General features: G+C 36.9%; 1 protein-coding gene across 1 annotated transcript; it reads right to left on the bottom strand.

Annotated features, from left to right (window-relative positions):
* Positions 1 to 5401: 5401 nt before the first annotated feature.
* On the bottom strand, positions 5402 to 15744 carry LPAR4 (lysophosphatidic acid receptor 4). The gene is made up of 3 exons (XM_037733985.1): positions 15395 to 15744; positions 13230 to 13279; positions 5402 to 7504 (listed from the first exon to the last, which is right to left on the bottom strand). The coding sequence occupies exon 3, from the start codon at positions 7423 to 7425 to the stop codon at positions 6313 to 6315; it is 1113 nt and encodes a 370-aa protein (XP_037589913.1). The 5' UTR covers positions 7426 to 7504; positions 13230 to 13279; positions 15395 to 15744; the 3' UTR covers positions 5402 to 6312.
* Positions 15745 to 20933: the final 5189 nt, after the last annotated feature.

Here is a 20933-nt window from a genome sequence, read left to right as displayed (position 1 = left end):
GGGTAGGAGAATTGAGTACAAAATCAGATTTGGGCTTCCAGCCCAAAGCTCTTTGTTACAGCACAGAGTTTGCACTCAGATCCTTCACTGGGAGCATGTTTTGCTGAAAGGAAAGGTGGGGAGGAAGTAATGGAAGGAGGGGTGAAGAGAAAAGAGACAGCAAGAAGTGGGAGGGTTGTGTGTGGGATGGGGGTGAGAGAAAGAGAGAGAGAGAGAGAGAGAGAGAGTCTCTTGCCTAAAGCAAGAGAAAGCACAAGAAAGAGGATGTTTATGCCATAACATGATCTGCATTCCTGACCAGAAGTTGGCTGGGCTTGGGCCTTCATTAGTCTTCTGCAATCCCTGTGGCTTGAACCAGAGCATAAACACCCAAAAATGTATTAACTAAGTGCAAATTTTGGACAACAGCACTTCAGGGTCTCAAAACCCATTTAAAAACAAACATTAGAAATGCGATATTTAAAAATCAACTTTTTTGTACTTCCTTACATTCATTAGGAAGTTTAGTCTTGGTTTTCATTTTATATATTTATTGAGAACAGAGCACCTTCATCTTGAGAATGTATACAACCATTAAAGTTAAATCCAGTCCTGCTACGGAGCATGAAATTCTGTTTCATGTACGTTTGCTCTATTTTAGTCTATAGCACTTATTATCATCTGTTCTTGTTACATTTTTTATTTCAATTTGAGAGCAGGTACTTCTTATTAACTGACCAGATTAGAAAAAATAATCATGGCAGACACTTTAGTCCATTCTTCTAATAAGCCTGTTGATCTGGTCCTCCTGTTGCCAGCATCTTTACCTTCTACAAAATGAGTGGTCTTTTTCTTCATTCCATCTCATGGAGAGTATGATTTGAAGGACCACAGAAAGTTTTCAACAGTGTAGATCTCATGAATCAGATCCCCCATGCAAATGACGCCATATTTACCAAGAGATCGATCAGTTAAAGTGTTATCTGTCAAAGCAATTCGCTTCTTATTAATTTTGCCATAAGCACACTTGTAGATTAGTTCATTTACTGACTTCAGATTTGGGTACTCCCATGCAATATATGGTTCTACAATCCTCAGCTTGTTAAATGAAGGCTTATTGAGCTTCGCAAAGGTTCCATTGAAGATTTGATGAAGGCAAAGAAGCTGCAACACCTTTCAGACCTTTGGCCTCGCACCATTAATACATCTGATCCTCATGATGAATGCCTATTTGGGTTCTGCAGTTATATAAAAGTTGCCAGCTTTTCTTGTCATCCTAGCCATTTGAATTTCAGTTCTGTACACCTGTCTATATTCCTTGTGATAGTGCTTTGCTGTTTCATAGATAAGCTTTCTCTTTGTTTTTTTGAAGCATTCTGGAGCAAACTTCTTTCTCAGGTGTTTGATCTTCAACTTTGCGAAATTCGTTTGCTTTTTCTTAAGGGTTTCTGGCACCACAGAAACCTTTTTCTTCTTCTCTTTAACACCCTCCATGGTTCCAGCCAGAAAAGAGTGTTATTACTTTTTAACTTGTTTGTTTGTTGGTGGCTTTCTTGCTCTGACTCCAGAGCATGAGTTTAAAATGACAAAAAAAAAATTATGTTATTGTCACCATTGTAGCCCCAATGCCTAGAAGAATGCCTGACACATGGTTGGTATTCAAGAAATTTGTTGAATAAGTAAATGAATGAACTCTGCATCCCTAGAAATTCTCCCAGCCAACTTGTTTCTCAGGAACTTCAAGCTCCCTTGAACTGGATCTATTCAAGAAGTTCCAGGTTCCCAATTGAGGAAAGCGACCCATACTTTTGGTTTTGCTACCACCAACTTGAGGAGGAAAAGCAACAATGTGAGGAGGAAAAGCAACAATGTGAGGAGGAGACAACTTACCCTGGAACATCATTAGAAGGCATGAGGGCTCTTTGAGACTACCTTCTCATCTACAAGGTCTGAGCTGCTGGATGACAAACAGGAAGGAAAGCTGTCTGCTAGCGCCACACAAGACATGCCAACTTGAAAACCTACTTGACTTCCTTCACTGCCACATTTTAGGCCTTACAACATTAGACCTGCTCTTCTGAGGTCCTAAGCTCAGTATCTCTCTGGATATTTGGGAAAGAAGAGCTTCATTCCCAGGCCCTCAGAGACAGAAGGAAGTAAAACAGTAGGCAGTATACAGTTCTTAAAAATCTGCATACAGTGGAGATTTTTGATTCCGTAGCCTGTGCTCTTTTGGTTACTTGCTCATAAAATATAAAAAAAACTGCTTCGTATTTTATAAATAATTTCACCAAATCCACCAGAATCAGGAAACATTTGGGGGAAAGATTCCATGCCTATATGAAATGAGAGCACAAGCTCCCAGTCACTGCAGGTGGTTTTGGAAAAGAGGGCTGTCTAGAACAGGTGGTATATGTTTTGGTCTCAATGGAACACAAAATGAGTTCAAGGGAGCAGGACAAGAAAGTCTGCAGTGCAAAAGCTCCACCACAAGGCAAGAGAGGCTGAGGCTTAAGAGATGATTTACCATTTATCAGGACAACCATCTCTTCCAATCCTGATCCTACTTCAGACAGTCATTTGAATTAACCAGACTCCTTTTCTAAGATGCAAACACCAAAAAAGATTAAAAACAGTCAAGGAGGGAAAAATGAGGGATCAATCATTCACACCTTAATGTAAATCTGTTCAGCCTCTCACTGTCTTGCCAGAGCTTTATGTGTTGTGTTTTTGTTCAGGAAGAAACAATATTTCTAGAGAGGCTGGGAAGAGATGTTGGAGAACACAAAGACCACAGGAAAATAAGTAGAGAGCATGAAGTTTGGGAAACCGTATTAAACATAAGATACAGGGATTGGGGGTGGAGACAAAAGGTAGAAGAGGGCATGTAAAGATGTGAAACCAACAGCTTCTGTCCCCGTGTTTCTGAGGACCTGGCCTAGGATATCATTAGTGACAAAGCTTCTCTAATTTTAAATGTAGCCTAGGGCTGATCAAGCTAGTCATAATCAGAAAATGCAGAGTTTGCTGTCATCTCATGGGGAACTAATGCACTATATGGTGCTTGAGATACTAACGTGACCTTCCCTGAGAGTTACAGGCACGAGCATGATATTCAGAAACTCTGTCTTGCTACCTCGGAACCATCACCTGTTCTAGGTATTAATCTGTTAGCCACTTAGCTCCACATTTTTCTTATTGTTGTCAGATGACCTGTTTGCACCAACTTTTCCGAGGCTTCCCAGTTGTTGTCCTAGAATATTTTGTCAAATCCTAGAAATTGAAATTTGAAGTCAGCTTGGCTAGCAACCCCAAATAAATCAAACCGAAGTTAGAAAAATCAGGAAAGGAGGCCTTTAGTCTTTTATCTTGATCCCTAAAAAGTTACCAATTTGCCATTTGCCAATTCTTCATTAGTCTTCAGATAGCCTCAGAAATTAAGCACTGAAATTAATTTGAGAGCAAATATATTCTAATAATTCCTTTTTGAAAAGATGGAGGGAAGATAAAGGAGAGATGCCTTTGAGTGACCACAAATAAAGAAAGTTGAATAATTGATTAAAATATAACTGCTATATAATTGAAATATATTTTATTACATTTAATAAACATTTAAAATCCAAGTTGCAATTACAGCTGAAAATTTGCTTTTACTTTTGATGTAACATAGTCACTTTTATAATTAGTTATACATTACATTCTCTTGGTTACATTGTTAATGTGACGTTTTTATTATTAGCAATTTATATTAACTATAAAAATGAAAATTAAAAAAGTGAAATATAAAAAAATTTAAACATGGAAATTACACAACAAGAAACATTTAATAATATATTTTATTTCAACTTAGTTAACATCCCATTAAATGGTTTGGTGTCATAATCATAAAATTTTATAATGTTAAGACGCAAGGGCACAAAAAAGTTCACATATATTTTATAGTTACAAGAAATGAAAAAAAAATGAATACTGAAAGAAACAAAAGATTATTCATACTTCTATTACTAATTTGATCTTACCATATAGTCTAACAACTGAGCTGAACTTAACCTAATTTCATTTAACTGAACCTAATGCCTTACGTATTCCATCTATAGCCTTTTCTCATAAGACTATATAATGCGTAATTACTTTTAGAACTTTCATTTGGAAAAAGTAATGCTAATTTTGAGAATTTTTTTACTGTTGTTTTAGCATTTTTTCAATTTGTTCCTAACCCAGACACAGATTTTACAGTTTTTAAAGTTTCATTATACTCATAGATTTTTACGTAAAAGTCTTACCATTTTTAAGTCTGCATGTCATCAGAAAGAAAAATAAGTTAATGAGTTATAAAAATTTGCTTATTGTTTTAGAATTTTATTTTTGTTATTGTTCTGTGCATCTTAATTTTTTAACCACTTTCTGGCACAAGTTTCTGGTAAGCAACTTACAGGATACATTTTTCCTGGAAGTTTTATTTAAAAATTCTTAGCATTTTTAAATTGCCATGTTATCCAAATATTTTAAAAATTGATTAATGCACATTTAAAATGTCTTTGTTGTTTTTCAGGGTTTAACATTTAATTTTGGTTTCTGTTGTTGCTGCTGTGTATGTGTGTATACCATAGTTTATTTCCACTGCTTGGGACTTGAGCACAAATGTAACATCTTTCAAGCTCAGAAGTTACATTTACAAGTTTTAATATTCTTAAATACACACTTTAGTTTTAAAATAGTAAGAGTTTTAAAGATTTTTGTTGTTTTTGTTGAAGTAAATTATAAAAAATGTTTTCTCTTTTTTTGTAGATTTTAAGATACTGTTTTTAATTGCTTTTAAACGGGGTGCCAGTTTAGCTGCTCCCTAGCTGCATTGTGATCCAAAACATCATATGAATGTTATAGTGTTTTGTAACATTTGCAGATGGTTGGAAAATGCAATCTCTAAAGTTCATTTGTGCTTATTTGTTTTACAGCAGTTTGATTTTTGGCTTTTTTTCCCACAATTTGTCCTTGACCAGGAGACAAATTTAGCCACTTTGTAGCTGCATTGTGCTTCACAATTTCATGCAAATAACATAGTATTTTTAAATTTACAGAGCCTGAACAAATGGTACTGAAAATGTTACAAATTATTTTTGAGTTTTTTTATTTTTATTTTTATTTTTCATGGGGTTCTGCAGTTTTTGTTGTTGTTGTTGTTGTTGTTGTTGTTGTTCTAGTTTGGTTTGGTTTATGTGTTGTTGTTGTTTTTTTCTTAATTAGCTTCCAGTCTGAGGGCACAAATACAGCAGCCCCTGGCTATGTTATGCTCCAAAATTTGAAAGAAAGAATAAGTATTTTCTCGTTATATATCTCTACTCCTCCCTCCAAAAATGATTAATTCAGGTTTTAATAAATATTTCAAGTTTACAGTTTGATTCTTTTGTATTACTTTGTTTTATTTTTTTCAATTTGCTCCTGACCTGAGCACAAATGCAGCCCCTTTCTGGCTGTGCTGTGCTCCAACATATAATATGGATGATAAATATTTTATAGAACCTAGTTTCCCAAAATGAAGATAATTCGACATTTTAAGAAAAAAAAGTTGCTGTTGCTCAGGTTTTTTTATTGAAATTTTGTTGTTTTAAGTAATTTTCCAGCTTTTACCTGCCAGATACATATTCAGCAGCTTTCTGGCTTTGAAGTTTCACGCGAAAATTTTAATGTAGTGTAAAAACAATGAAGTGTTTAAAACTCATACTGCTGATGATTGTAAATGTGTAAATCCTGCTTATTTTCTCTTTATTCCCACCCACATAGATAACAACACAATTTATTTTCTGTTTTCAAAATGCACATAACATATTTTACCAATGTTAAAAATTAGATACATTTCGTATTAATAATGTTAGGCTAAAAATATTCTTGTGCTAAAATAAACTCAACAATTCAAAAAAAAATTTAAACCTAGCATATATCAGTAGTAACACAATTTTTTTTAAAAAATCCCTGAATTTGTTCTATATTTATAGGCCCAACCCAATTACCAGATATTATTGGAATGGAAATACCTTTTTGAAAGTTTCAAAGTCATCTCCATATTATCAAATTTCACTGGCCACCTGCATAATGTGATACAATGAAATTCCAACCAAGCAGAAGAGTTTGACAATCCATCTTGGTTGTTGTAATTAGACTTGACCTATAATTACTGAACAAAACAGCAATAAAAATTTACAGTATACCTTCAAACAAATGTATCTGACTGGATTTGGTGCATTCGTCTCAGTATCTTAGCTTCAAATCTTTAGTTTATAGCATAGGAAAAATTATAGGAGAAACCATATCTGGAACTGAACACAATTCACATGCCTAAAAGGTGGATTCTAACATTAATTCACCGCCATTATTTGTTGTTTGATCACTCACTTCCTCTTGAACAGCTGGAAGGGAAGGCTTTGTGGTCAAAGGTGTTTCAGTCTTAAACAGGGACTCCATTCTGATGTGGGTATTGATGTAGAATGACTTCTGAAAGGACTCAAGGGTGAAGTAATAGATGAAAGGGTCAAAACAACAGTTCAGAGTTGCAAGGCACAAGGTGATTGGGTACATGATCTTTGCAAATCTTTCCAAAAAGCAATTAGTGATAGCTTGGGAGCGCACCAGGGCATATAGGAAGAGGACAGAGTTGTAGGGTACAAAGCACACCACAAAGACTGCCATATGTACTGTGATCATTTTCAGAACTTTTTTCTTATTGGTTCCAATTTGAGACAGAGTAGCAGGCTTGCGAAGAGTTCTCAGCACCACAGAAGAGCAAGAGACATTCAATATCAGAGGAATGATAAACCCAACAACTTCAATAAATATTGTGATCTTGGATAAATAAGTCTTCCAGACACGTTTGGAGAAGCCTTCAAAGCAGGTGGTGGTTGCATTGTTGACATTAGTGGTGGAGAACAAAGAGGCTGAAATACCACCACTGAGGACTAGGATCCAGACACCAGCACACACAATGGCAGAATTCCTCCTAGTCCTAATAGTACGGGATCGGAAGGGATAGACAATGGCCAGGAAACGATCCACACTAATACAGGTGAGAAAGAGCATGCTCCCATAGATGTTGGTAAGGAATGCAGTCCCAGAGATCTTGCAGAGGGTGTCGCCAAATGGCCAGTGGCGGTTGAAGTTGTAAAATATTTTGAAGGGTAGGGTACAGACAAAAAGCAAATCAGAGAGGGCTAAATTGGTGATAAAAATAGCGGTCTCACTTCTCATTTTCATGCGGAAACAGAAGACAAACAGAGAAACACTGTTGGTTATCAGACCCAGGATGAATACAACACTGTAGACAGCACCATTCAGATTATACTTGAAGGAATCATCAACAATGCAAGTATTATTGGCAGTAGCATTGCCCAACCTGGGTCTGAGGCTTGAATTTGAATCTTGGAATTGGAAGTCAATGAATCTTCTGTCACCCATGGACTTTTTTTTCAGGAGGCCTGCTGGCTGCAGGGGTTCACCACTCTGACACTAGGGACCAGTAGAAAATATTTTCCTCCTATCAGAGATAAGATGGAACAAATAATCAAATTTGCCTTCCATCCATGATTTCTGCATAATAAGATATTCTGTCCACCCAGATTGGAAGAAAACATGCACACTCCATTTGGTTTGACAAGTACTTTGTTAAACATCTACCATATATTTAAAGGTACTACAAGAGTATGTTGCAGGAGCAGGAAAGCTCACACTCAATACAGTAAGTGCAATATTATAGCATTGCAATGAACATGGGTAAGGTGTAGGTCACCAAAGAGTCCAAAAATATAAAACTAAGAGTTAAAACAGAATTTATGGGACTGCAAAACCTCTAACAGTAAAAGCCAGGCTTTATTCACTATTATAGGCATGCACTTACCTTCTACAATAAGTACTGCCAGTACATTTATTTTATTTGGAAAATGCATTTATAATAGAAGCCGTTTCCCTTCTGCCCAGAGTCCCTCCAGTCTGCTCACTAGTGGCCCTTTTACGCAGCATGATTCTAGCTCACTTGCTATATACTGTTTTGTGATTCTCAAGTTGATACATTTCAAATAGGTCTCCCGAGTTTTCCATTCAGCTTTTTGATGACTTCAATCATTTTATTTTTTATTTGCATTATGTTTAACTGACAAATCATAATTGTACTACAATTATGCAAGTACAAGGTGATATTTGAATATATGTATGATATTTGAATATATGAGGTAATTATGTCAAGCTAATTAGCATATCCATGCCCTCACTTCAGTTTATGTTCCCAGGAACATATACACTATATCCACAGCAAGCAGTATGCAAATGCCTGCCATTTCTGCTCTGCTGCTCTGAGTAGTCAAACTGTGGGAGAGAAAGCACAGACAAGAAAGGATTACATTCTCAATCCTGAAGAGAGGGCATGGGAAAACTGCCACTATGGCCCTATTCATAGCTCCCCTTGCTTGAACACATACCACCTTTGCCGTCTAGAAGTGAGGGTGTGGTGCTGGGACTTAACACAGCCTTAGAAGCAAGGAGTTCTATTTCTGACTCAGACACTGGTTCACTCTGTAACTTGGCTATACTCTTTCTCTTCCTTGAATAAACTTTACCCCTAAGCCTCACAGCTAAAGCTAGGAAGATTCAGCAGGGCTTATGAATAGCTTTATAAGCTTGCCAGTATTCGGCCCTACCTAACCACAGAGAAATATTATATAAGTTTGTTTCCTTCTCCCTTCCTGAAACAACTGTAAATTTATATCTGTGTCTTTTTTGGTACCCTGAAGTTCACATTAGAAACACACCCTTCTAGTGTCATGTATACCTTGTACCTCAGAAAGACCCCCAACTTGAGTTTCAGCCCTAACTACACAATTTACTCAAACAGGACAATCCAGGAGTGTGCCCCCTAGGTAATATCTCCCATACAGGTATGATTAAAAAATCAGAGAGGCATTTGGCTCTTGAGATGATTCTGAAGAAGAATCAATATTTACCTCTTTTCTTACTGTTTCCTTTCTTTTGACTAAAAGAAACCGTGTTTCTAACTATTAAATCCTCTTCAATAGCCAACATATTGTGCACTAAATGGAGGCAAAGGACCAACACTTGAGCTTCAGATGAGATGAAGAAGGAAAAATATATGCTGATGCAGTTAATTACATCTTCCACTGCAATAAGCATTAAACTACTATCTTCTGTAAAACTCTGCTGCCAATTATTCCAACAATTAATCACCTAAGGGTGTCAGACAGTGTTGGGTAGCTGCATTTTTATTGACACTGGACAGGAAGCAAGTTCCCTGGAGGTTGACCAAAAAGAAATCTGACTCTTAACTTTTAAATTTGATCTACACATGGAGCTAATTCAGAGTGGCCACAATTGTTCCCTTTTTAAATTTCTAATGATAGTAAAATACAGGTATACCAGGTTTGGAGTCTTTAAGTCTCCTGAAAGAAGTAAAGTTAGCCTTTTAGCCCTATAATTTTGAATAATCAAATCACTTCACTTCATGAGGTGCTGAACTTTGACTTCCCAATATCCTAGAAAAGTTGTCTTGCCGAAGGCCTTCTCTGCATCTATTGAGATAATCACTATAATCCTGCACGAGCTGCACATGTACCCCAGAACCTAAAGTACAATTAAAAAAAAAAAGAAAGAAAGGGAGACAGAGACACTTAAAAGAGATGAGATGATTAAACAGACATCTGGAAGAACACTCCAGGCAAATGCAACACCTTGAGCAAGTTGCCTCCACTGGGAATTTGCCTGATGTGTTCAAGGGAAGCCAGTGTGGTTAGTGTAGACTGAACTATGGTGAAAATAGATAAGGAGACAGGAGAAGAGAGGTGGGGAGCAAAGTAGGTAAGACTGTGTTGGCAACTGCATGACTCTTTTTAGGACACTTATTCTTTCTTTTTTCTTTTCATTTACTATATGGTCCTCTTGCAACTAATTCTGTTGTAAATTAGAAGACATTTATCCAATTTTATTCTGCCTGGATGGCTACACATATATCCCAACACCAGTTAATGAATCGTCCATGTTTCCCCACTGATTTGAGGTCTAACTTTGTGATGTATTAAATGTGCATAATTGACCAGACACAGTGGCTGATGCCTGTATCCCAGAACTTTGGGAGGCCAAGAAAGGCCGATCACAAGGTCAGGAGATTGAGACCATCCTGGCCAACATGGTGAAACCCTGTCTCTACTAAAAATACAAATATTAGCTGGGTGTGGTGGCACACACCTTTAGTCCCAGCTACTCGAGAGGCTGAGGCAGGAGAATGGCTTGAACCTGGGAGGCGGAGGTTGCAGTGAGCCGAGATCATGCCACTGCACTCCAGCCTGGCAACAGGGCGAGATTCCATCCCAAAATAAAATCAAAATAAATAAATGTGCATCATTATTTGAGCTATAACTAGATCCCTGCTCCAATGACCTTCTATTCTACCTGTACACACTAATTTCTTTTTGAAGATTTCCTAATTTTTTTAATAATTCAATGTGAACTACAGAATCATCTTCTCTATTTTAAAAAGAAAAGCCAAGTTGTATTTCTATTGCAATACTATTAAATTTATAAATTAACTTTGTAAAATTAATCATTTCGTGATGTGTAATGATGTGCAGTCTTTCTATCACAAAATAGTGTGTTTTCTAATTTTAAGTATTGTTTGTACTTTAAATCATTATTTGTTTTAAAATTCCTTGAAATTGATCTTGTGTATTTATTAAATTTTTTCTATGTACTTTAAAAAAAAAAAAAAAGAAGAAAAGCTAACTTGCTTTTGCTCCCTTCTGAAGACAGTCCAGAACTCAGGAAGATAAGGTCTTGAATGCAGAGTATACTAAAATAGTTTTTGCTTTGCTCCATGAGTGCAGGCCAGGTCAGAGTGCTTCTCATCTCCAGAGCATTTCCTTGTTCGACTCTAGTCAAAGCTAATGAAAGTTGATACAATAGTTTTCAGACGAAGATGAAATCTATTGTGTTCTTGCCTATCGATACTTAGCAGTGAAATAGATTTAAAAATACACAAATGTTGTGAAAAATACAGCTCAAAACAATCCTGCTGGAGCAATAGGGAATACATTCAGACTGTTGCTTCTCAAATTAGTGATTTCTAACAGATAAGACTTCTTAAGGAAATTTTTTAGGTCAGGTCACAGACACAAGTCATAATCATACAGGTTTTATATCAATATTCATATGCATTGGTTGATGCTTCATAATAGTTTTCAAAACAAAACCTAACTTTACGGCATTCCATATGGAGGAAACTGTAGATAAATGTTTCACTCAAGAATGGAGCTAGGAAATTGATCTACATCAATCTCTTTTATTTTTGATACAAGAAACATTCTTTTAAAAGTGGCATATCTATATCTAATCTAGTTTTCACTAAGATTATTAAGGCTGCTTTGTCCCTCCATTTTATTTGAGGACATGGGCCTCAATTTGATAAGATCCTATTCTCAGTGATTAACTTGATATTTTTTTTTTCCTTTCACCAAAAAAGAAAAAAAAAATACTTCAGTCTCTCATTAACACTTCACTTGAAAACGCAGTCCAATCTTTTGGGAGTAATGTGGTCTGGTGCTCAACACGATGGGGCCAAAGATTGCATCAGCCCCACTAATGTGAAATTTTCCCTAGTACTTAGTTACAGAGTAAGACAACTGCAGATAAATTGCTCAACCTAATATTATGAAATTGTCTTGAGTCTTGAGACTCAATATCTCATCTCAGCAGAAGCCACAGATCTTTTGGGACAATATTTGGGTGTTCCCAAAAGAACTCATTTCCAATTTCTGTAAGGGTCATATATGCCAGCCAGGATTTTAGCATTATTCCTTATATTTGAGCAGCCAAATCAGTTGTCAATTTGGACACGAATTCATGTGATATATGCCAACACTGAACCTGATAACAGCAATAAAAAAGTCTCCCATTATCTAAAGGTAAATCCCAATGGCAGAGAGGGGTTGAGCTAAAGAATCAACATTCATCTACATCAAAATTGCCTGAATTACAACAAATTACAGTCCCTCCATTCTTTCTGGGTCTTCAAATCATTTACTCTTTAATAAGTTAGAGCTATTTTTACAACAAAAGTTGGACAATTAAATTAGGAATTTGTAGAGAAAGTTATTATCAGGAGGGTAGGACTCACCACATTAGTTCGAACCAAATGTTGGCACCAATTTTATCTAAGACTGCAATAAACAATTAGCTTCCTGGAGGCACTGTAGTTATAGATTTCCCCCAACGGGTGCTGTGAAATAGAAATAGTCATAATAGTGTGCCATAAAGAGAGCTGATAGATTTTCAACAAAAGGTATACTTTCAATAAAATGATCTTATAAAAGATCATACAATAGAAAAAAGTATTATATGATATAAAGCAGAGTAAATGAGAACCAATAAATTTTAAAATGGTATTTACATGCAGTGGATTTCATTATTACACAATTGCAGGCAACAATGTATTTTCCAACCTGTCACTACTGTGCTATATTTTATTGGTACTACTGGCTAAACACTAAAGTATAATATCCATATGTGATAACCTATAATCATTTAACGATAATAAGTGACAAAAGGCATAAAAATATTTCCCCCACTTCCATAAGGTAATGCATTACATTAAAAATAAGAAAATAAAGGAGAATTTTGTTTTGGCCCGGATTTACGTTGAGTCTTTTTTTTTTTTTTCTTGACCATAGCTGTTACTATTGGGCACGATCCTTAATAAGGGAAGAGGAAAGACAACTGGAATAACAGGTGGAGACGCCACTGTCTTGTCTCTTACCTGCAGCCCACACAATTTCTCTCTCCCCTGAACTACAGTGATATAATCAAGGCTTCAATTACTGGATATTAGCACACTGACTGACAATCACTGCACCTTTACCAGGATGTCCCAGACCTACCCAACATAGCATGTCTGTAACATCTCTAATTCAAACTCTGCTCAAAATATTTGAGTAGAACCAGAATTACTCTGCAATGGAATTCTTACAAATAGCAACTGCGTTTAGACTTTACCCATTACAGTGCCTCTACCCGTAAAGTAGAATTATTTGTTAGCTCCAAACTTACACTATTGTTACATCTCATCCTTTTCTAAACAGAGGTACCTTAAAATAAAGCAAACTGCTAAATAGTATTACAACTCTCCCAAAATGATTTTTCTATAAACTAAAAAACCAAAATAAACAAATAAAATGATTAGATAATTTAAGATATATTGAGATCACCTTAATATTAAGGAGAGTTGATTTTCACACTCCTCCAGGGATCTGTATTCCTGGAATGAAATGAATATTATTTTATTGTTTATCTTAAAGGAAGATAGAAGCATTAACATTTCTCCATTTTATGCCTTTCACAGTTGATAAATATTATATAGAAAACCTTTTATTCAAACTTCAAGCAAACTGGGAAGTTCAAATACCCAGAATTTTTTATAGTTGATATTAATTAAGTGTAAACACACCCAGCCCCATCACGAGCTCTGTGAGAGTAAGTCACAGTCCATTTCTGAGTCTCAGTTTCTCTTCTCCTTTAATCTTTAGTCTTGACTGACAGAAAAGCAACCTTCAAAGAGTGTCATGCTGGTGGCCTTACTAGCTGTTCTTTTCCACCATTTATTTTCACCTGCTTACATTCACCACTGTAAAACATTTTTTATTTCCTCAATGTCTGTAAGGATAGCCTTTCATTTTTATTAGACTTAATTAAATGATTTCTAAATTTATTTAAAAATTAGAAATAAATAGTATTAACACCAGAAGCTACGAATCACAGAGAAAGATGCCACTAATATCCTAAAGTCTTCCAAATTCCCATACTTTCCTCATCCTCTGTCCTGCTCTCTTCAGCCGGCATATCAACTCTAATTGTTTAGTCTCAGTCTTCAACCCTTCCCACCTGTTTACTGGTCACTTCAGCCTTCAGAATATGAGGTTAGCAGCATACTTCAGGACTTAGCCATGTAGATTCATTAGATCATTTACCCTTTGCATTTTTCTGATAACTGATTATTTATCCACTTAAAGTAAGGCTGGATTCCCAGTGGTAGGTAACCTTTCATCAGGCTCCCAATCTCCAATATTCACAAACAAATTACAGGTTTTTTTCTTCCCCCATCAAGAAGGCCAAGGGCAGACTATATATGATGGCCATATACACAGACAAAAGACAAGTGCACAATTAGGCGCTGACCAAACCACAGCAAGGGCAACAATTCTCACTGCATTTTCTCACAAAGGCAATTGAATAGATCAAGCTTTAGCTAAGCTTGGCCTGAGTGTTGCTGTGAGGCATCTTCTAGGTTCTCCCTTTAACTTTCAGGGAGCACACATTCTGAAAGACCGGCCTGATTGTTCCAATAAGGCTTCATTCCCATCTCTAATTGGCAGGAGATGCTTCAGAATGTAGATGCCATCAAGTTTATCAGGTGAACTCATCCTTCTTGGCAAAAGTGTAACTTTTCATCTGTGACAAGGCAAAAGATTTTATAATCTATGTTGATGAGTTATGATGTTTGGAATTTTGTTCTGAAAAATAAACGTGTTGTAAAGCCATTGGATAATTTGAATCTCAGGTTATTATTATTGTCTTCATGTTAGTCAAGAAAAAGAAAGATGCTATAATTTGGTAAGTTAGCAAAGTGAATAACCTCACCAAGCTCTGAAATGCACTATTTAATTTGTCTGGTCTTTTCCACGCTGAAATAATGATAAATTACATTGCTGAATTTCCTTTTAAAAAGTAACTGAAATACAGTATTTATAACTCAGCAAGATCTTTTTTACTGAAAATACTTAAAATATACAACAAGAGAATTTAAAGATGTCACACTGATGCATTCGTATGGCAAACAGCAATTAATTTTACATGTAATAGCAAATTCGGTTTATGACAGAATTAGTTTTTCATTCAAACATGATTCTTCCTTTATGGGCAAGTTCATGAATTATTCAATATAGCAAATGTCACATTCTCCATAAATCATTTAAGCATCAAAGACATGACATGTAAAGTTTTACTAGAAGAAACCTCATCATAATACAAGCCACGTTAGCTCACAATAAATTGTAAACCAAAGAAATACAAAGCAAGCCAACATACTTTCTAAATTGTTCCACACTGTGATTTTAAATTAGCTCTTTAGAACAACTGCGTTTACGTGAAACAGCAGCCTGAAAATCCTGTATCTCTTTCACAGAAACAATATTATTGCCAAAACAATGGAAATTCTCGTTTTTTACCATTCAACACGAAGATCCTTGTTCAGTACTTCAGAGTTGAAGTCTCACTTCTTTCCTTAAACTCTCAAAGCATCAGTGTTTCCACTGTAGTTATGCTATTCCCCCACCCCCAAACGCCAAAATCAAATCTTTCTCAAAGAGAAACTTACCCCAAGAAAGAGTGTGCTAGATGAGAGAATGTGCTGATGCCTGTAGATAAGTAGCTAATAAACATGTAAATGGGCAACTCGCCCTTTGGAAATGCATATTTTTATCCATTTTTTTTTTCTCAGGGAAAGGTTAGCCCAGTCTAAAGTAGCAGACTCTGGGCTGCCGCAGCTTCTTACTGCAAACCGCTCATTCTGAAAATGTGAGCTTATTTACATTTATCTCTTTCCCTTTGTTATCGACCGGCTCTCTCGAATGCTGTAGCCCGCATGCCTTTAGCAAACAGGACACAAAAAGGCCTGAAGTCCGAGCTGGAGCTGGAGCTGGAGCTGGAGCCGAGGCCCAGGGGAACTCTTGGGGGTCTCAATAGGAAATGCTTTTCATTGGATAAGGAGGCATTATTAGGAGTCTAGATCCCGCCCAATCCCCTGTGCTCCATCGTTCCCTTAGTCACCAGTCACTGGACTGAAAAAGTTTTTCCTTAAAGAGCATTGCCCAGGAAAAGCAGTTTCACAGTCAAGAATTAATAGCTTAAGTGCCACTTGACAATATAAAAAGTGTCTTTCCTGACCAATTATTCCACAGAGAAAGCCTGTGTGCCGTCTTTGCTGCAAGACTGCAGAGGAGGAGACAAACCTTCAAACTAGGAGGAGTGTTTCAATTATGCATAACATGTTCGCTCCTACTTGTTTAAAATAATTACACCAATAATATTGAAAATAATAAGTAGGGGGCAAGGAAAAGGCAAAAATGAAAGGTACCATAAATATATTCCTATCACACTGCAAAATTCAAACTCCCACCATAACAAAAATATAAAGTAAAATTCAATACTATGCTCACTTAAGCCAGATACGTGCTCTCAGATAGAGATGTACTAGGGTCCCAGAGCTCCTGACACTCACCTTCCAAGGACTAGGGAGTGTTTTGTAGCAAAAGGAGGGTCTGCACTTCTTAAATAACTCTTAAATAACTGCCTCACAGTAAATCTAATTACCATGAAAATTTCAGAGTTCTGCTAAAAAAAAACAAAATAAGTAGTACAGATGCAATCTGTTTATAATAGAGAGTTATCTGCAATTGTTTACCTCCTCCTACTTCCCTCATGGCAAGTTTTTCTTTTCTAATTTTCTACAGGTTTACTGCCTTGGTCACTCACACTTTTTTTTTCCTCCCTATATTTTCCTCTTCCCCTCCCTCTTCTTGATCTGATTTTGTGGCAGAAACCCACTCATCCATCTGTAACTTCATTGTTGGCCCTTCCCCTCTGCCAGCCCGCCCCTGCAAGCCTTCACTACTCTATCTCCACCCACTGCCAACACCAACAACAACAGCAGCCCCTCCCCCCTCTCTGGAATGAAATTCTCTGACCAGGGATAAGGTGCTTTCTTTCTCTTGTCAGAGCAGAGCCCCTGGAGTCTTGGGGGATCCTCTATCTGCTTCAGAACTTCAGTTTGAGTAATTAAGCTGCCTCCCAAGTAGGACATGTTTTAAGCTTGTTTATTTCCCTATTTCTTCAGTTCTATTGTGGTTGCTCTCACTAACAGTGAAGGCCAGTAAACAAGTTAATGTGAAGCTGACACTAGCCCTCTTATTTCTGACTGTCTCTAAAATAAAACCACTTTCTCTGTTGCTTCCTCTTCTCCATTCCACCCCCAACCTCCGTTCTTTTTATTCCTCTCTCTGTTTATCTCAAATATGTCTATTTCTGTCAGTTGCTGACATTGTCTGTGTCTTTATAAATGGTCTTTTATCAACTCTCATCCTACACCAGCACTTGGTGCATTTGTCAGTCCACAGGAGAAAGATACAATCTCTGACCTGTAGTATGCCACAGTCTAGGTAGGGACACAAGGACATATGAAAAAAAGTGGGATACCAAAGGAAAATTTTGAAAAAAAAGGCAGTTATTTGGAGATTGAGTTCTGTAATAGATCAGTGGATGGAGATGAAGTCCCACAGATAGGGCCAGGAGGGTTTCCTAGAAAAAGTAGCATTTGTGCTACATCGGGATGGATGATTCAGTATTAAATAAACCAGGAATGGAAGAGGATATTTTTCTAGATGACCAGAACCAAGTGATCAAATGCAGAAGATGTGAAGTGAGAGTAGCTGAGAAAAAGACCAGTTTGTAAAGGGAAAATAAGGGTAAGGAGAAAAGCCTTTGGGAGCAGTACTTTATTGTAGCAACTGAATGTACTGTAGTGATAGAAGGGTTAACTTATAGTCATGATCACTGCCTGTCTATATGATCAGCTCACTACCTTTCTCCTCTTAGAGTTAATACCCATCAGTCTTCCAATTCTTCTGTCTTCATTTCTCCCTCAAAGACACAAGTACTTTTCTGATTAATCTTAACAATGTAGCAGATCTTTTGCAATGCCACTGGGTCACATGCTCTTTTAGCATCAGTCTTCCTCCCTTCCCCTGAGTTTTAGCCTCATTGATCCTCTGCAGCCCCTAGAATGAGAGAGGATTTCTCATACCACAGATATTTCTAAGTGCTATTTCCTCTGCCTGGAACACTCTCCTCCCTCCCTAATCTTCCTTTCACCAATTTAATTCTTATTCCTCCTTCAAATCCTATCCCAATAATCATGACTTCAGGGAATCCTTCCTTAACCCCTAGTTTAGGTCATATACACACACTGTATGTCCTACAGCATCATGGACCTTTCATGTATTACATTTTTTACTGGTATATTTTACATACTGTTGTGTAATTTGTTTGTGTGACAATTTTATTAACATTGAGCTCTCCCAACTGTAAACTCCAAGAGGATAGGATTCATATCTGCTTAATCCAAAATTGATAGTGGTGTGGGCAAAAATTATTCTCCCTGACCTTCTGTTTTATGAACCAAAGCAACAACTAGACTGTTTTTACTTACCAGCTGAAAATACGTATCATTTTGCCAATTTTTAAACAAATTTACATCAAGATGTTATTTTAGGCCAAAGAATACACACAGATAAAGAAAAAAAATCCCATTAACAACAAAGTACTAAGGTTTATCCACTACAATATCCTTTTCCTTTACCTCACTTATTGCTGCAAACCTTAGAGTTTTGCTTGCTCCAAAATTTGTAAGGTGGAAGGGGGAAAACAAAGTTTTCCCAGGGCTCTTTTCAATCAGCCAATTTATATATGTAAAACGTAAATCAAAATGTCCTTTTTTAAAAAAAGACATTCATTGAGTTGTTGATGTCCATGCTACTGGGGGAGGAAATGAATATGCAGCTTAAAAAGTACATTCAGAACTCTCTGGGGGAATATGCACTTCATTTTTTATCTGTTTGAAAAGAAAGTAACTGAAATATAACTAACTTTCAACTGGAAATATAAACATTTGATTAAGAACAGCCGGTTGGGAGCTTCACACTTCAAACCCAAATCAATTTTTTTTTCTGCCAACAATATCAAAGGACTGGGTGAAATCACCCATAGTGCAAGTGATTCAGCACTATGCTAGGTTCCCTAGAAACAGTATAAATGTAACCAAAGGATTTTAACCATGCCTATATGGGTCCAGCTAACAGTTTTGGTAATTTTGACCGTCTTTAAATGAACACAGTACCTGGACCTTGTTCTAGGAAAAGGGAGCCAGTTAATTACTGACTTTGTATTAATTAGTGGATGTCTTTTTTTCATCTGAGACAGGGTCTCATTCTGTTGCCCAGGCTGGAGTGCAGTGGTGCGATACCTGCTCACTGCAACCCCTAATTAGCAGATGTATTGAAGTCTTTCAGGAAACAAAGAAAGGCAAAATCCTGGATCCTGCATTCATTTCTTTTTTTATACAATCTTCTTTCGCTTCAATGGAAAAAAAAAAAAAAAAAGGATCACATGGCCAGGTACCCAATCAGCTAATTTAGGACACTAGATCTCTGAAAGGGCATAACATTTATTTTCAAGCAAATTCCCTAGAAAATTTTTAGTGCATCCTTCACACTGGATTACATTTACTTCCTAGTGTTTTATCAAACAAATGAGCTTTCCTTCTCACTAACTGAATCAGCTTAGAAAACAAGTTTTCATTGCTAGAAGTGGAGCTGGTATTAACAGAAAAATAAGCTTTTTTTTGTTATTGTACTTTAGATTCTGGGGTACATGTGCAGATCATGCAGGATTGTTGCATAGACACATTCATGGCAAGGTGGTTTGCTGCCTCCATCCCCCCATAACCTATACTTGGCATTTCTCCCCATGTTATCCCTCCCCACCCTCCCCCAAATTGTCACTCCCCTAGCCCCCCGAACAGACCCCAGGGTATGATGCTTCCCTCTCTGTGTCCATGTGTTCTCATTGTTCAACACCCACCTATGAGTGAGAACATGCAGTGTTTGAGTTTCTGTTCTTGTGTCATGAGAATGATGGTTTCCAGGTTCATCCATGTGCCTACAAAGAACACTAACTCATCACTTTTTATGGCTGCATAGTATTCCATGGTGTATATGTGCCACATTTTCTTTGTCCAGTCTATCATTGATGGGCATTTGGGTTGGTTCCAGGTCTTTGCTATTGTAAACAGTGGCATGATGAACATACATGTGCATGTGTCTTTATAATAGTATGCTTTATAGTCCTACCCAGTAATGGGATTGCTGGGTCAAATGGAATTTCTATTTCTAGGTCCTTGAGGAATTGCCACACTGCCTTCCACAATGGTTAAACTAATTTACACTCCCACCAACAGTGTAAAATTGTTTCTATTTCTCCACATCCTCTACAGCATCTGTTGTCTCCAGATTTTTTAATGATCGCCATTCTAGCTGGCATGAGGTGGTATCTCAATGTGGTTTTGATTTGCATTTCTCTAATGACCAGTGATGATGAGCATTTTTTCATATCTTTGTTGCCTTCATATATGTCTTCTTTTGAAAAGTGTCTGTTCATATCCTTTGCCCACTTTTTGATGTGTTTGTTTGTTTGTTTGTTTTCTTGTAAATCTGTGTTAGTTCTGTGACGATATTGGACATAAGACTTTTGTCAGAGGGGTAGATTGCAAAATTTTTTTTTCCCAATCTGCTGATTGCCAGTTTGCTTTAATGATTGTTTCTTTTGCTGTACAGAAGCTCTGAAGTTTAATTAGACCCCATTTGTTTTGTTGCCATTGCTATTTATGTTTTAGTCATGAAGTCCTTACCTATGCCTGTCCTGAATGGTTTTGCCTAGGTGTTCTTCTAGGGTTTTTATGGTTTAAGTCTTATGTTTAAGTCCTTAATCCATCTGGAGTTAATTTTAGTGTAAGGTGTCCAGTTTCTGCTTTCTGCATATGGCTAGCCAGTTATCCCAACACCATTTATTAAACAGGGGATCCTTTCCCCATTGCTTTTTTTTTGTCAGGTTTGTCAAAGATCAGATGGTTGTAGATGTGTGGTGTTGCTCAGACGACATGATTGTATATTTAGAAGACCCCATCTTCTCAGCCCAAAATCTCCTTAAGCTGATAAGCAACTTCAGCAAAGTCTCAGGATACAAAATCAATGTGCAGAAATCACAAGCTTTCCTATACACCAATAACAGACAAACAGAGAGCC

This window comes from Cebus imitator, unplaced genomic scaffold (assembly GCF_001604975.1).
Source record: "Cebus imitator isolate Cc_AM_T3 unplaced genomic scaffold, Cebus_imitator-1.0 Scaffold561, whole genome shotgun sequence".
NCBI lineage: Eukaryota > Metazoa > Chordata > Mammalia > Primates > Cebidae > Cebus > Cebus imitator.
This window is presented reverse-complemented; position numbering and strand designations above follow the sequence as displayed.

Excerpts from the sequence above, each read along its gene's own strand:
- LPAR4 (XM_037733985.1), bottom strand. The coding sequence starts at position 7,425 with ATGGGTGACAGAAGATTCATTGACTTCCAATTCCAAGATTCAAATTCA.